This window comes from Pteropus vampyrus, unplaced genomic scaffold, assembly GCF_000151845.1.
Source record: "Pteropus vampyrus isolate Shadow unplaced genomic scaffold, Pvam_2.0 Scaffold207, whole genome shotgun sequence".
Taxonomy (NCBI): Eukaryota; Metazoa; Chordata; class Mammalia; order Chiroptera; family Pteropodidae; genus Pteropus; species Pteropus vampyrus.
Genome location: NW_011888988.1, coordinates 2204046 through 2219514, shown reverse-complemented (window position 1 = coordinate 2219514; position 15469 = coordinate 2204046). Strand labels below are relative to the sequence as shown.

The 15469-nt window shown below is 42.8% G+C and overlaps 1 protein-coding gene and 1 long non-coding RNA gene across 3 annotated transcripts in view; one reads left to right on the top strand and one right to left on the bottom strand.

The window, feature by feature from the left end:
- Positions 1-4611: 4611 nt before the first annotated feature.
- On the bottom strand, positions 4612-12346 carry SERTAD4 (SERTA domain containing 4). Of its 2 annotated transcripts, none has more exons than XM_011372457.2 (4): positions 12003-12346; positions 10452-10643; positions 9105-9220; positions 4612-7125 (listed from the first exon to the last, which is right to left on the bottom strand). In XM_011372457.2, exons 1-4 carry the CDS (start codon positions 12076-12078, stop codon positions 6370-6372), a joined length of 1140 nt encoding a protein of 379 aa, XP_011370759.1. In that variant the 5' UTR covers positions 12079-12346; the 3' UTR covers positions 4612-6369. The 2 variants fall into 2 exon arrangements, with proteins under 2 accessions (XP_011370759.1, XP_011370760.1); XM_011372458.2 differs by having other exon boundaries at positions 12007-12346.
- A 1199-nt stretch (positions 12347-13545) lies between these two features.
- Positions 13546-15469, top strand: part of LOC105300305 — a 3690-nt gene continuing 1766 nt past the window's right edge. Inside the window, exon 1 of the long non-coding RNA XR_896592.2 lies at positions 13546-15025. This is a non-coding gene — a long non-coding RNA (uncharacterized LOC105300305). The remainder of the gene's footprint in view (positions 15026-15469) is intronic.

Here is a 15469-nt window from a genome sequence, read left to right as displayed (position 1 = left end):
ACCATATTGTTATGTTATGTTATGTTATGTTATGTTATGTTATGTTATGTTATGTTATGATAGGCCATGTCCTCAAATTTATGATTATACAGAAAATTTACTTTGGCCTCCTTTATAATATATAGGAACACTAGGAATCATGTTTGCTCTGAATTTATTTACTCAATTCTGTACTTTTTCTGAGTGAAAACTAGATTTAAGAGAATCATTCAGTACAGTAATTGAATAAACTTGAACTTTGGCAAATCCTGGGGATGAGTCAGAGTTTAGCAGTTTTAATCTTGTAAGGGACACCTCTTATTCCATTCACATAGCCAATCTTCTGAAAGATTCTATCTACAAAATAAACTGTATTTATTAAGGATAATGCCTTCATTTTCTCAATCAGCATTTCTTTTCAGTTTGTGCTGTTAACCCAGAACTGATTTAATTCCAGCCGAAGGTAAAGAAATCCGACATGGGTTAGCTTGTACACTTGCTTTCAGGAAATTTTGATTTCCAGTAAGTTTTTTGAAATATGAAAAGTACCTCTGGGGCATCAATGACTACATTCACAGCTGTCTAAGGGTCTTGGGCCCCCAGGTTTGACCACATTCCCCTATTTAATCTCGTGCTTGCCGTACACAATCCAGGAGGCTGAACACTCCCCACAAAAAGGACTCTCTGGTACTGCCAGGTTCAGCCTTCAGGGTGTCCAGGGAGAGCAGTGAAATCTTAACGAATCACTGTTATCACACAACCATAATGTGCACCCAGGGGGAGTCACCTTCCCGATAATCCTGACAACCTCACGAGGTGGGTACAGAATGCCGCCCCATTTTACAGCCAAGGAAACTGAGGCACTGAGAGGTAAAGTGGCTTGCTGGTCAAGGCCAAGGTTGTACAGCTACAGTTGCAAAGCTGGAATTTTTGTCTAGCCGGCGCGCCTCCAAATCCCACACTCTAACGTCTGCAACATTCATGAGAAAACCACGATCACTGTGCCTGAGCTGAAAAGGAGAGACGTGTCGTGGGCTAATGCCTATACGTAGTCACAGAGATATTTTGGTGGGTTCATTGGAAAGCGCAGCGTCTAAGGGCTTGGAGAACAACAGTGAGAAACCCTTCCAGCTCCCAGAAAGAGCAGACAAGACATTTCTCTCTTCCTGCAAAAACATAAAGGAAACCCTTTAGCCCCTGAAATGTTTGTCTTCATAAACAGGTTTGACCAAAAAAAAAAAAAAAGTCTTTCCTTTTTAATCTTTAGATTTTTTTCTTAAATAAAGTGAATTTACACTACAATGCATGTGGAACACTGTATTTCTTAAACTACTTCCGCTCTACTCCATCAGAAATCCTTTTGCCGAAACCATTTGCCTGGTAGCCTGTCATTCTCCGCCTTTTCCTTATCATGCACTCAACGGTTTTGTGAGTTTTGAGGATGAGTGCTGAGTGCCTGAGTGCTGTGCCAGGTGCATTTCAGAGAGATCTGCCCACTTCTTGATTAGCAATACACAAGAGCTATGTCACATCTGAGCTTAGCTCATTGTAATTGCTCAGGAGGCATCTGCAGAAAACCACCATTTCTAGATGGCTCTGGGCTGGATTCCCGTGTGAGCTGACCAATCAGAGAGGGCAGAGGAGGATCACAGGCCTGACGCCTGGACTCAGCTGCTGCCAGGGAATTACCTGGATGATGGCAGTGCCTGCTGAAGGCCGTGCTCCTCCCCCGCCAAGTTCAGTTATTTGCCCACTCTCTTGGGATCTTGGCAGGATGCAAGATCACAACTTATGTTTCCTCAAGTTCTTTTCTATGTGTGTTCTCCCCCACCCAAGATATGGCATTTTATAAGATTTTATAAATTTAAATCAAGGGAACAGTTATAAAAATGGGGTTAGACACATGGAAAATTTCATGAGAAATGACTCATTCATCTCCATACATTCTATCAGTTTCACTATGGTCAAAGGCAGGTGTTTCCAGGCTATGAATAAGTAGTTTGCATTTTCAAAATTAACAAATTGGACCAACACCCAGGGAAAAAAAAACAACCATAGACAGCCCACCAGAGAACTGTTTACCAAAGACGATGAAGCTCATGGCGATGGTTTGCAAACAGCAGCAGACTAGCTTGTGTAAATTCCCTTCGTTTAGTCATAGTTCTTCAGCCTGTCACAGATACTGAAGGGAAATGCAGAAACAGGAAATTACAGACTATTTTAAACAGCATGTTTTATTAAACTCACTTGCTGATGCACTTTATGGCAGGATGTGAGATTCAAGTGTTCATAACTTACATCTTTGCAAGTGCTTTTCCTAAGTGAGTTCTCCCAGTTAAAATAAGGCATGTACCCAGGGCTGAGAACGATCTCTAAACTAGTAATTGTTTGACCTCAGGTCATGTAGCTATAACACATAAAATGGAGTTTTCGCCATGTAAAGAGAACATACCTCGCTTATGCACTATAACTCTGAGGAAGCAAAGGAGGCATCATGTAATAACTTAAGACCCTTAACGCATTTATTTTAAACCACAAAATTAAAACACAGCAAGCTTAAAATGAATTACCAGAAACCATCCACTGTCTCTTTTATTATTTAAACAGTGATCTTATTCTTCTTGTTATGGGACAGTTCTGCACCCAGTTTAAACCATCATCGCTAATGCCATGCAGAATCCTTGCTTTTGAAATTGGCAAGGCTATGACAACTATGAATGAAATGACTTCAAATTTAAAGGGCTGTCATAAAAATGGATTTGTACAACTAATTATTTTCAAAAACGTTTTCTGCTCACAATTTGTCTGAGGGATATAAAAGCCTAGCTGAACCACAAGAGTCCTTATATCCTTGTCTGGTATTTATCGTGAGGGTGACATTTCTTCTGCAATGCCCATTTTTCTGCAAGTGGTTCTTGGCTCTCCTCTTGATACACAGAAAAGTAATCAAGTGGAGCTGAAACACAAGTTCACGGTTAGAGAGGTGGGTAGCCATGCTTTGAGGAAGTTATATCTACGAGCTCAAAAAATATCTTCATTCACTTGCTTCAGCATTTATTCAACAAAATAGCTTGTAAAAAGGTCTAAATTCCTATTGTCTTAAAAGATCATGCTAGAGACGCTTTATCCTAATGATGGGTTGGTTGTCAAATAGTCACTTCCACCGGTTTTGAATTTTTATCCCTTCCTCCTAGGTCCCTATCCCTGCAATTTTGTCCCCAAGTCCCCTTCAAAGTGAAGTATAGGAAAACAGGGTTTTAAGAGTGGAAGCATATGAAGATGATTACCTTTTGGCCCTTTAAAAATACCTTCACAGACCATCTTCCCCATCACCTACTTTTAGAGAGGAAGGACCAGAGACAAAGGTTAATGATTTGGTTAATGAAATGCACCTAGATGCCCAGGGGAGTAGCAATTAAAGGCACTCTTGGGGAGCTGGGCCATTTTCTTAAATGAAGATTTCCCCTATTTAACTTTTAAAAGTCTGGATTCTGCCACATCAGGTTTTCCTTAAAGCTGAGCACAGCAGTGAGAAAAAGTTGCTACTTTCAGGTGGGTAGACAGCAGTGTGGCATGGAGGATGTCTCAGCTTTTCCAGTCTCTGAGGATATAACTATAGAATTTAGTTAATAGATTTAACTTACTACCGAGGGGGATGCCTCAGCCACTCTGGAGAAATCTAACATCTCCTGAATAGAAATGATGATGCAGGCACAGGTGAGGCCCTAATGCTCTGATACCAAAAACAGAAGTCTTTTTTGTTATTTAGATGGATGTTTAAGGGATTATTTTTTGATGACGAAAATGTATTCCTTTTAGTATGCTGGAAATGTCCTAGAAACAAAAACTTGATGACTAAAAATTACAAATTCTAATGAAGCTGGATCCGAAGGCGCCACTCCTCCTGCAGAGGCTCTAGTGGGTTCTGCTGAGCAGAGGCGTGAGCCAGCAGCTCAGGTGAGTGCTGCGGAAAATCACCAACTTCGTCATTTACAGATTTGGCCGTCAAGAAAAACATCTGGTAACACTGCAGCTTTTAAAAAGCAAAAGGATAAATCCTTTCTTTCATATTTAAATTTCCATGATGCATTACACTCATGCTAAGAATGCTACATTTGACAAATTAATTAGCTTCCAACTAGCTTTCCTCTTTTAGCAAATAAAATATTAGCCTCTAAGAATAACATTAGCACAGAATTTATGGAATACTACTAGCAATAATTTGTAGTTGTTTTAACCATTTACATATGGGTCATCTTCTCGATAATTTGACATTTCCTAAAGGAATCAAGTAGGATTCAGCATTTACAACTTCATATTATGCTATTTTTCTTTTTCAGAAACTTTACGAAAACTAAAATCTTGAGATTCTTTAAGATAAACCTTATCGATCACCAACTACACCATTTATTAACATTATGCTCTTAATCCACAGAAATCTAAACCTACAAACTAGGACCATTCTAAAACACCTATCAGATTGACCTCTTCGAGTACTTTTTAATTTTGAAAATGCCTATATGGTCACTGCCCACTACAGTGTCTAGATGTTTTGAGTTTTTTTTTTTTTTTAAAGGAGAAAGAGCTTTGGAAAAGAGAAGCATAGTCAATAATCATTAAAATAAGAAAATCTTCATGAGTTTTGATCATTTTAATAAATATATATCAAGAAAACCTCACTTTATTACAACAACACGTTCATATACAAGCATCTATCATCTAAGTTTTCAACATCAAATGTTTATCAAATATTGAAAATAAAGGACAAAACCTTACTAGACTATTTAGCCATAACACAAGAACATGTTTTAAAAATTGGTCCTTGTGGACATTGTCCAAATGATGATCCTACTCATACACTGTATGAATGAGACCTATATTTAATATTAATAGCAATAATAAAAAAAGCTTTATCTTGGAGAAACTGGGAGGACTTACTTATTTCCTCCATTGAGCATTTGGTTCCTATGAAGTACTGTTTAAGGAGGCCCAAGCCAATTAGTAACCTTGGAAATTGGAACACGGCTTAGCAGGAGGAGTTGGCTGGAGTGGAAGGCCAAAGGGGCACTTGGAACCCTCTTGCAAATATACAAATTAAAGAAATTACTGAGAAAAATGTTGACCAAATACATACTAGCTATTGCCGAATGAGTCCCATTTCTCCAAAATAACTTTCCCAAACCTAAAATCTTTACATTCTTTAAGATAAAACCTTATTGATCACCACATCATTTATTAACATTGTGCTTCTTAATCAACAGCAAAAGTCATATATAAAAAACCACATGCTTTTATAATCTAAACGAGTGAAATGATGCAAAACAGATTAAAATATAATGCATGCCACTGGTTCATGAACTTCATTGGACAAGAAAACCAAACCAAACAAAACGACCCAAAACCCAAAAAACCCAAACCCCAGCAACGGACCGTTGCCATAGAAAAGCTCGAGCAGCTAGCGCTGGTTTCCAACAGCTCTCTATTGTTTCCTCCATCCCTTTCTAAAAATGCCAAATTCAAAAGCAATTGGGCATCAAAAATAAAGGAAGAATAGAGATGTCGAATCAAAAGTTGAACGCAATAGTTCGAAGTCAACGGTTTCCAAACAATATTGATCCACCCTGTGTTTTTTTTTTTTTTCCTGTTTGTTAAATCCCTGCTGTAACTCTGATTTATCCTTAATTTTCACCTCGGCAAAAATTAAGATAAAGTAAGGCACCAAAAATCGCCCTGTAGAACACGTCTCTGAAAGCCTCACCACCCATCCCAGGCAAGCGGAAACCTGCAGGGAGTGCTCTCTACGCATAGCGCTTGATTGCCGCCCCTAGACAGGTGTGTCTCATCTACGATACGTCCTATTTTCATCTGTCACACAAGACTGTTAAATACAAACACTTAACAGCCCCATGAAGCCATTTCACCTAGCTCCCTGTCTTCAGTCTTTTACTCGGAAAAAAAATACTGTGTCATATAGATGAAGCAGACATCCTTCGCTGGTTATATTGATCTGTTTACCAAATAACTACCTAATGAATTGGCAAACATTGAAATTTCTTAGCTAGAGACAGGCTCCTTGGGGGTAATGGAACTATCACGAGGGCACACTGTCCCCCCAGACTAATCTACTGTTCTTTTCTGTAAGAAAACTAAGATAGACTTTTAAGCATTAAGTCAACTGTTTTCTTGGTAAAATCACCACATTTATAAGGAGCTTGCTGATGCCTACCATACAGATGTTTTATGCAGTCTGCTCTCCAGGCATTAAAACGACACGGCATGTTCATGTATCAGTCGTACAAAACTAGAAAATCCATTCAAAATAAAATTTATGAGAGCTAATTGATCATGCTGTGCATGCTTCAAAGTTTCGGTGAAAAGATGGCTCATATTCTACTTCCTTTTGCCGCAGCACAGTTTGTTACTTGGTGAAGGCTCCTTTTTCCTTAAGGACTTTTTCCAAGACTCGCTTACATTGTTTTTTTCATTATATCCAGTCTCAAAATAATCATAAAATTGGCCTTTGCACTCAAAAGCAAGGTCATTTCCCACAGGTTCATGGCTTAGTGGGCCACCATCCCTGTTGGTATCATTATTTGCTTTCTCATCATTTAATTTGGCCTTTTCCTGAACACCAAATGACCTGACATTAGTAACAAAGATTTCGTTGGCAGGTATCTGGCCATCACTCTTGTAAATAGGTGCACTGCCCACATCAAAATCCACCTGGTGGGAACAACTGGGTAAAGGCAGAGGGGGAGAGGAAGAGGAAGGTGAGGAGGAAGAGGCGCCAGTGGTGGAGGCACTTCCAACATTGGCATTGACAGAAAGGGGTAAATTTAAGTAGTGACCACCACATTCCTGGTAAAAGCAGCAGGCATGAAACTTTTCACACTCCTCTTTGGCCATCCGTGGTCGTTTTCGGTAAGGACAGTCTTGAGCCATAAACCACTCTTGGGCAGAGGTGCCATTGAAAGAGCAGGTAGGAAAGCACCAGTTATTCTGCATGATAATTTCTCCATGGATCCTTTTCATCAAATTGTTTATAAGGACAGATCTTCGGAGGTACACTTCCGGATCATCGATAAACTTTAGCTTTTCTAAGGACATATAAAGGATGTGGGCTCGTTCCTCAAAAATTGAGATAGTCTAAAAATCAAAAAAGGAAGAAAAAGCTTAGGAAATGGACCACATAAGAATATCATCACAGCATATTTTTCTCTTGGTAGTTTCTGGATCTGGGCATGTTGCGATCCTGTTTTCCCCAGGCTCATTTAGAGATGCTGTCCCCATTGCTACTAATGCCCCCGCTTCCTGAATTGCTGGCGTGGTCAAGCACCAGGGAATCCAGCCATGACAGAACTCAGCAGCGACAGGTCAGGTTGTTGGCTCTTTTATGGAGCAGCGAGGGGGCTGTGAAACACGCAACACTACAGAAGTCAGGAGAGCAGTTTCTCTGGCGGGCAGTGAGGTAGTGACTAGAAGCGGGCACAACCAGAGGGCTGGGTTCTGGTTATGTTGCTTCTTGATCTGGATGTGACATAGCAACTTTCACTTTGTGAAATTCATCAAGCTGTTCTCTTATGATACTTGTGCTTTCACGTGTATGTATACGAATACACACTTACACACTCATTGAGATATTTTTTAAAAGATCCCAGGTGCTGTACAACTGAAACTAATATATTATTGTATGCCAACTATAACTGAAAAAAAGTTCATGGAATTGGACAATGTAAATATGAGCAACTAATTGTCTATTACATTTCAATAAAGCTGTAAATAAAAAAAGATCCCAAGAGGCAAGTCATCACAGATATACCTTAAAACCTGGCCTTGCCTTCATCAAAGGAGCATGAGAACTGGCTTTTAACGCTGTCCCTCTTTTCATCCTCTGGGTTTTATATACTTACCAATTATCTTTGCTCAATAGAGGGACAATGATAAGGAATGAGGCTCAGAACCTGAAAATATCTGTCAGTTGAAGGGCCAAAGGAAGTGTCCTTCTGGGGTCAGGCAGGAGAAAAGATGCAGAGGGAATGAGAGGACTCTTTCCTGAGCTGGGTGATACCATCACGGGGTGATGGTTGGTACAAATCCAGCGGCAATTGGAAAACTATTACGATCACAACACAGAAACTAAAAAAGAAATAAATTGCTTGTCTCCTGGGACCAGCTCTTCCAGCTCATAAGAAAGCCAACTGGTAGCATGACCCAAGGAGCGGTGAACTAAACCAGCACAGGCTGACCAAAAGCAGGAACTACACATGTAGGGAAAAGCCCAGCACCTGCCAATGCATGTCAATGTCTTTATGAGCAGGGTCAAAGTGACTTCTAAAGGACGGGGGGAGGGCGGGGGGTGGGTAAGAGGGTATCAGACAAAAAGACGAATCAAAAGCTAAAAATTCTCTCTGCATATCAGACAACTATGGTCTGGCTTGCTTAAATCAGCAATTTTTTGAAGGAAGATAACCATAAGGAAAAAGAACTGGTATTTGAAAAGCTTGGATGGCCAGTTTCAAACTTCTACATCCTTATCCAATTCTGTTATTTTTCTTCTAATACATGCAAAAAAAGTTAGCTTTGGACCTTTCTCGGGAATGAATGATATATTTTAACAAACTGAACACATGTAATGAATGTTTCTGCTTTCATGTACACATTCAAGGGAGCCCACCGCTAAGGGTGCTTACCCAGGCCCGGAAAGAGCCCTGGGTAAGCACCCCCATGGGGGCTCACACAGAAGGGGCACGGCCCACGGGAGCTGGAGCTCGGAGCGGGGAGCACGTCAGGGAAGAGCAGGTATATTTTGGCACACACGGATCCCTGGAATAACCACAACTCTTCAAACGACTTGAGAAAAACGAAATCATTTGTAAAAAAGACATTCCTTGGATTATATAATTTTGTTATTTCTGGGTAGAAGAGCTCTTGCTGGCTCTTTCTTCAACTCCTTGTAAAAAATAACACAGGATCCAAAAAAGTGACAACGACTAATATGGCTCTGATGAGAAGTGGCTCATTTTCATTGCTCGGATGGAACAATTTAATTTTTGGAAATGGATCGAGCAACTGTTACTAATATCTCAAACTCGTAATAAAAATAACGGCTATTAAAAAAAACGTACTTTATGGTTACAGCCGCTGAGTGGTGGGTGAATATCCTCTTCTTCCACATACTTCCTCTTAAAGTGTGTGATCTTGGACGTTGTTATAGGATTTGAAATTCCCCTGTAATGTGATCCTGTGGTAATAAATCAGATATGACAAATGACATGCGGTTGGCCAGAGGTTTTCCAAACAAAATACTTTCCTTTCTTTTCTTTCTAGAAGATAACTTGGTTACGTATTTGTCTGTATATGTGGTGATTAAAAATAAACATTTGTCTTAACAGTCGCTATCGTAAGGAATCCTGTGACCCAGGCCAGGCAAGAATTTCTAGACAATGATAGAAAAAAAAAAATGACATATTTCAGCATTTACTAAATACTCAGATCCTTAATTCTATGCATAGGCAAACAGCAAAATTTATAAAGGGGAGGAGAGTAACAACTCCGAAATAATATTAGTATTTATTCAAATTGTTTAATTAAATTCATGATATCATAATACCACTGTTCAAATGTACACATATTAAACTGTAAGCATTAATAATCAAACAAGTTTAAAATATTATTGGCTCTAGGTGAGGAAACAAATGGTTGTACACTGGAGTTATGATATTCTTTCTTTCTAAATATGAAATTCAAAATTTTAGATTAAAATTTTAGGTAACCAAAGTTATTTCTGCTCTCAAAAATGTACAGTGTCGACCGTGAATTCAAGTAGGGTCTAACTTTTAAAGACCACAGGGTTTAATCCTTTTTAGAAAAACAATTCAAGAGTACTTATTTTATGTGGTAGTTTTTTCTTTTTCTTTTTTTTTGATAGTCAGTACTACACAAATATCCAAAGGAACTCACCTTAAAATATAATAAAGAATCAGAAAGAACATATTTGTTTTTTTCTGAGCTTTGAAAATTTTCCCCCTATAATACCAAAGCCAATTGTGTGCTTAATAAAAAGAAGAGACAGAGAGCTGCTGGCCCAAAGTGTGGATTCCTATTTGTCTCATGGGATGAAAATTTCGTTGTCGAGCCCACTAGGGCTGTGTAGCTGTGACAGAACCATGCAGTTCCACAGGGTAGAAAACCAAAGCCCGAACTGAGAGTTTCAAAATCTGGTTTGGTTCTCTCAAAAATATAGACGCATGACTTATACCCGAAGCAGCAGCACATGGCCAAACTCAGATTTGAATGCAATTGAAATATCGCCTCTGGTCCTCTCTCCCTGGAGCCCTGGGCTCACTTAGCGAGGGGCACAGGCAGCCTGGGAAGTCCCTGGAGCCAGGCTCAGCTCAGAGGGGTGCACCAGACACCACTGCCTCCCACCAGTCTGGCTTCAGAGAGTGGCAGGGGAAGGTCGAGAGCAGTACCTGCCAGCGGGGGGCCGGCTCCTCGGTCTCCCTGCAGAGGAGCCTGGGCTGCCCCTGGGGGGCTCGGGCCTCCATAGCTGTCGGCCTCCCATAGTGTCTGGTACCCTGCAATTTCAGCAGCTCCTTCCGAGACAATGGGCTCGCAGAATCTATTCATGGACAGAACCAGAGTCATCTCTGACAGCCTCAGATCTGAAAAAACAGAGAACAGCCCCAATCAAGAGCAAGCCAGCGGATGGGTGGCCTTGGCAGCTCCATCCTTTCGCTTCAGGAAACTTTTACTTCTTGGTCCTCCCCTTCACCCTGAAACATTTTATTATTTTTTCAAAAAAAAAAAAAAACAAAAAAAACCTCAGCAAACTCTCTTGCTATTAGCTCAGCCTCTGTGTTCAGCAATCTGCATTTCATGGGCGGATCTTTAAAATCCCATTTCTTATTGTTCTCAGATCCCCCCCAGCCTTCCTCTAGACAGCTGCTTTGCCTCCTAAACACATTTTCCTCCTGACCTTCCCTCAGAAAATGTACTGCCAGGAGGCAAGGCCAAAACCCTTGCACTTCCTTTCTATTAATAAGGCGAAATCAATTTTCTAGTCAATCCCCCGAGAGTCTCCTTTGATGAAATCCACTAATCAATCAAAAGACGAGGGTAGGGGGAGGCAGAACTCCCCTTCGGAATCCCTACTGATGCTCTCAGTTTCGGTCTGTTCTCCGCCCCCTCCTCCTCCCGCTTCCGTAGGGCCAGCTCCTCCACGACATTCTGGGGCTGCCTCTACTTTCTTCTCCCAAAGCGAAGCAGACAGAGACACACTTGGTAGTTGTTTCCACCAGCCCTGATCGGCCTGAACTGGATCTGCCTCCAGTCAAAACACTGAGAGATGAAGACAGAAAATTGGCTCCAGTTTCAAGCCGTGAGTTGCAGTCCCACAGGAGCCAAGCACAACATCAACGGAGCAGGCAGAATATTAAACAGGAGCCAGGGTTTCAGGGCCAGAGGCAGCCGGCAACTCTTTACTCTGCAAAGCCCAGACACAAGGCAGGAACTTTCCAAGAGGCAACACACCACTGCCCTTCTCTCCAGTTCACATCCTTCCCCAGGGCCTCCAGGGAGACGGGAAGCCTCTCTGCTCTGTGATGTACCCTGGGCTCCTCCATAAGTCAGGGTGGTGGTGGTGGGGAGCCTGGCCATGGGGGCTCAGTGTCCTCACTTGGTCCTAAGTAGGGCTCAAGATAGGGTCAAGAGTGAGTCCAAGGTAGGAGAGGGTCTGATGCTAAAGTAAAAAAGATTTAGGGGCCATAGGTCAATGGTGACAGGACAGACTCAGTGCCTTATTAAAACAGTGCCAGTTCCTTTAGGAGAGCCAAACCTCCACTATTCTCACTTTGCAGTTTAAAGAACTGTCATAAAGAATGATGTCAGGCCTGCTCTCTGCAGATTGACTGTCTTTCGAATATACACTAAGGGTCTAGTTCTTGCTTTCTTCTCTAAATTAGATAGCTTGTAATGTTTTGGAGAAAGGGTGAACCTTTCATTGTCTTGTAGGAGTCTATTACCTACATGTGATAACAAGGGTCCACTTCCGGGTAAAAGGAGGAAAGACACGAGGGGCAAGGGAAACAGCAGCTTCATTAAAGTGATAATGTCATTCTGGCTAACGCAGCAGCTCCTGGCAGCAATTCCTCCATCCTTCACTCAGTCTTCTTGTTGAGATCCTCAAGTCCATCCCAATCTCACTGAAGAATAAAGAAAGGCCTTCTGAAGACGGAGAAGGTGTCCGGGTCAGTGGCCGAAATGAAGAGCCAGCTGATTTAGGATTCGAAACCACCTGCCCCTTCTCTTTTCAAATGCCCTCCAAAGAGGCAGCAGTTAGGACTTATTAGAAAATCTTATTATGAGAAAGAGAGAAAAAAAAAGAGGTTTAATTAATTCTCTAAAGAGAAATGGTGGGATATGTCACCAATTTTGCTCTTTGAGTCATCAACCAAAAAATTTAGACTACATTGATTTAACAAACTACGCCATTCTGTCTATCACCCCTCAAACTCGGCATCCAAACAAGGTATCAGACTTCACGATAATTTATTCCCTGGAAGACTCATGAAATGGTCCAAAAGGAAATTCTTAACCTATTCTACGACAACTGTATCAGGACGTGCTATTGCCAGGAACACATGAAGTACAGCTTTTTTTCTGAGTTAGTAGCTCTCTCTGTGACTGCAACAGTATTTTCCAGCTTCAGATTTATATTCCCTTTTGTGCCGGATTCTGGGAATAAGATCCAAGCTTTTTGCCTGTGTAGAACTTTTATTACATCTAAACCAAAGCAGGTTGACAAATCCATGCCCCTCAAGAAAGAAAAGCATTTGCAGGCCCCTAGCAGCAATTACCTTTGTTTAATAGGACATTATGTGGACCCTGTGCTGTTTTATGTTACTAAGAGTTTGTTTATATTTTAATGACTTATTGTTGTAGCTTTCCTGGCTGTTAAGGATTTCAGTGTTTCTATTTGTTATTATTGTTTTCAGCACATGAAATTCCATCATTACGCATTTGTATTTGAAGTACTGATCTTAATCCAATACTGAAACATGAATTTGAAAAATGGCAGAATTATTTATATCCTGGATTTTTTTCCTTTATGATACCTCATTTCAGTAAGTTTTTCTTTTCTGAATTGAAAACTTTTATATACAAAACCTTTACCTGGAGAGGCTGAGTTCCACAAATGATTTATGTTAAGTCTGAATAAAATATAAACAGGTTGGGATTATTTAGGAGAGTGGAGATTTTTCAATTGAGTCTTTCTAGTCTATTTAGAATTTACATCAGGAAGTTAACAAATTAAGAAGGCAAGTTTAACATTCTTGAAGAATTGAGCGTGCCGCGCTAAGCATCAGTTTCACATGACTCTTTACTTGTGTTACATGTTCAGATCCAAACTGTCATTATTCTCTGTATGATGAGATTTACATTATAATTCTGCTACTGAATTCAGAAGTTTAAATCCACAAATTTATGTGCTGTTAATATTAGATACAGTCCCAAAGATGTACATTAATGGTAAAATTTTTTTCAGAGGTGAGTGAATTCAAGAGTGTTCAAGTGTGTTTTGTCTATATGTGAGTTTAAAAAATAAAAAATAAAAAGGTCCTAACCTTTTATCCTCAGGCTCCTGCATGTTTGTTTTGTCAGCCAAGTGGATATAGTGGAATGACACCTCAAGCATTCCCAGAAGGCTGATGGCTAAATGTCAAGCTTTTTCCAGCAAACGCTCACAGTAAAGTTACCAGGCATTTCTATACAATTTGTTTTTTCCAAATGAGTTGGGCTCGGTCTCTCCTAGGAGCCATTATGATGCTAATAGGAGTGGCTGGCACACAGAACAGGGTAGTTACAGATTCAGTGGCACCTTGAATTTAACAGGGGATCCTGGTCATTCTTTACTCATCCATCCCCCCACCTATCATTGGAAATTCGAGAACGTTATATTAAGAGCCTTATAGCAGTTAGAGGTCTTATTCCAATACTGAAAAGCAGGGAAGTAAAAGGCTGCTAATTTCAATGCACCTTTTCCTCTGCCAGTCTTAAATATCCGGCCCAGATGGAACCACGCCCCTGACCTCAACACCGTCCCTAATAAGATCTCAAGGGCTCAACCAGCTCATGGTGGTGGTGGTGAAGGGGCTGGATGAGCGGAATAAAATCCTTCAACCCTGCTAAATAAACAGATGTCGCTTTTTCTGCCAGTCCTTGCAGTACACCTGTCTGCTCTGGGAAGTACATTTCTCAGCTGTAGCTCCAAGAGGCCAAGAGCTTTAGGTCAGGTCCTGGTGCTGGGAATTCGGGTCCTGGACCTGAGGGGGTCAGGGGCGGGAGTGGGGGTGGTAGAGGTGCCCGAGTGTCCAAGCCCCGGTGCCTGGTCTCTATCCCAGGCCCAAGCCTGGGGTCCGAGGTTTAGAGAACGGAAACCCCTGCAGGCTGGCAGCGCCACCAGGTCCTGGCGCGCATAACAGACACACCCCCGGGGGGTCCGTGCCGAAGCCTCTAAACCCCTCTCTGGGGCAGCGAGCAGAGCTCTCCCTGCCCCTGGCCGCGGGAGAAAGTAAACAACACCCCAAGTGTCTGGGAACAAAGGCAAGTTGTCTTTCCATGGTGCCCGAGTCCTGCGCCTCTCCTGAAGAATAAGGGCTATTATTATTCTTTCTTTCTTCTTCTTCTTTTTTTTTTTTTTAAAACCAAGTTTCCTTCTAAGGGAAATAAACACCAAAGGTAGGATTCCAAGGAAATGACTCAGGGAAGTTGGCGAGGCTGCCCCCGGCCCCGCGCTCCAGCCAGCAGCCGATCCTGCCCGACCCTCCCTACCTCCCCGGCCCGCCAAGCCCACTCGGCGCCCGCGGGAGCGCCCTGCGCGTCCGTAGGACCCGGGCCGCGGGGACGTGTCCGCGCCGCCCTCCGCCTCTTGTCGCTCAGCCGGACACTCGGGAAAGTTGCGAGGGCCGAGCAGGCGGGAGGGGAGGAAGGGAGGAGAGAGGCGGAGGCGTGGACCAGGCGGGCAGCAACCGAGCCCGCCGGGGAGGTGAGCTGAGGACAGAGGAGCCGCCGCCGCCCGCAGCGCGGCTCGGCTGCCGGGGAGGAGGGCGCGGGGGCGGAGGTGGCGGGGGACAGAAGGTGTCAGCTCCTGCAGCTATTCCTTTTTCTTGCAAACGCGCGCTCCTGACATCCACCATCCCTCCCTCCCCACCTGCCAGGCGCCACGGCGTCCAGCCCTGGGGGCATCCCTCCTACTGACCCCCGTCCCCTGGGATAAGAGGACGAGCGACCCCCGAGGACCCTGAGGTCTCCCCAGAGCTACCGTTCTCACCCGCCCCTGGACTCCCGGCTCTGTGAGCGCGGGCGGCCGCCGGAGCAGCCCTGGAGGCGGCGGTTCCCGCCGGGGAGAGGCTCCGCGGCGCACTCCAGACCCGCGAAAAGCCCGCGCCTCCTCCGCGCCCAGCCGAGCCTTGGCCCCCAGCCGCCCCCG

Excerpts from the sequence above, each read along its gene's own strand:
- SERTAD4 (XM_011372457.2), bottom strand. The coding sequence starts at position 12,078 with ATGAAGCTGCTGTTTCCCTTGCCCCTCGTGTCTTTCCTCCTTTTACCC. Across the intron at positions 9,221-10,451 it reads AGCCGGCCCCCCGCTGGCAG|GATCACATTACAGGGGAATT; the intron begins GTACTGCTCTCG and ends TTATTACCACAG. Across the intron at positions 7,126-9,104 it reads TCAGCGGCTGTAACCATAAA|ACTATCTCAATTTTTGAGGA; the intron begins GTACGTTTTTTT and ends TTTGATTTTTAG.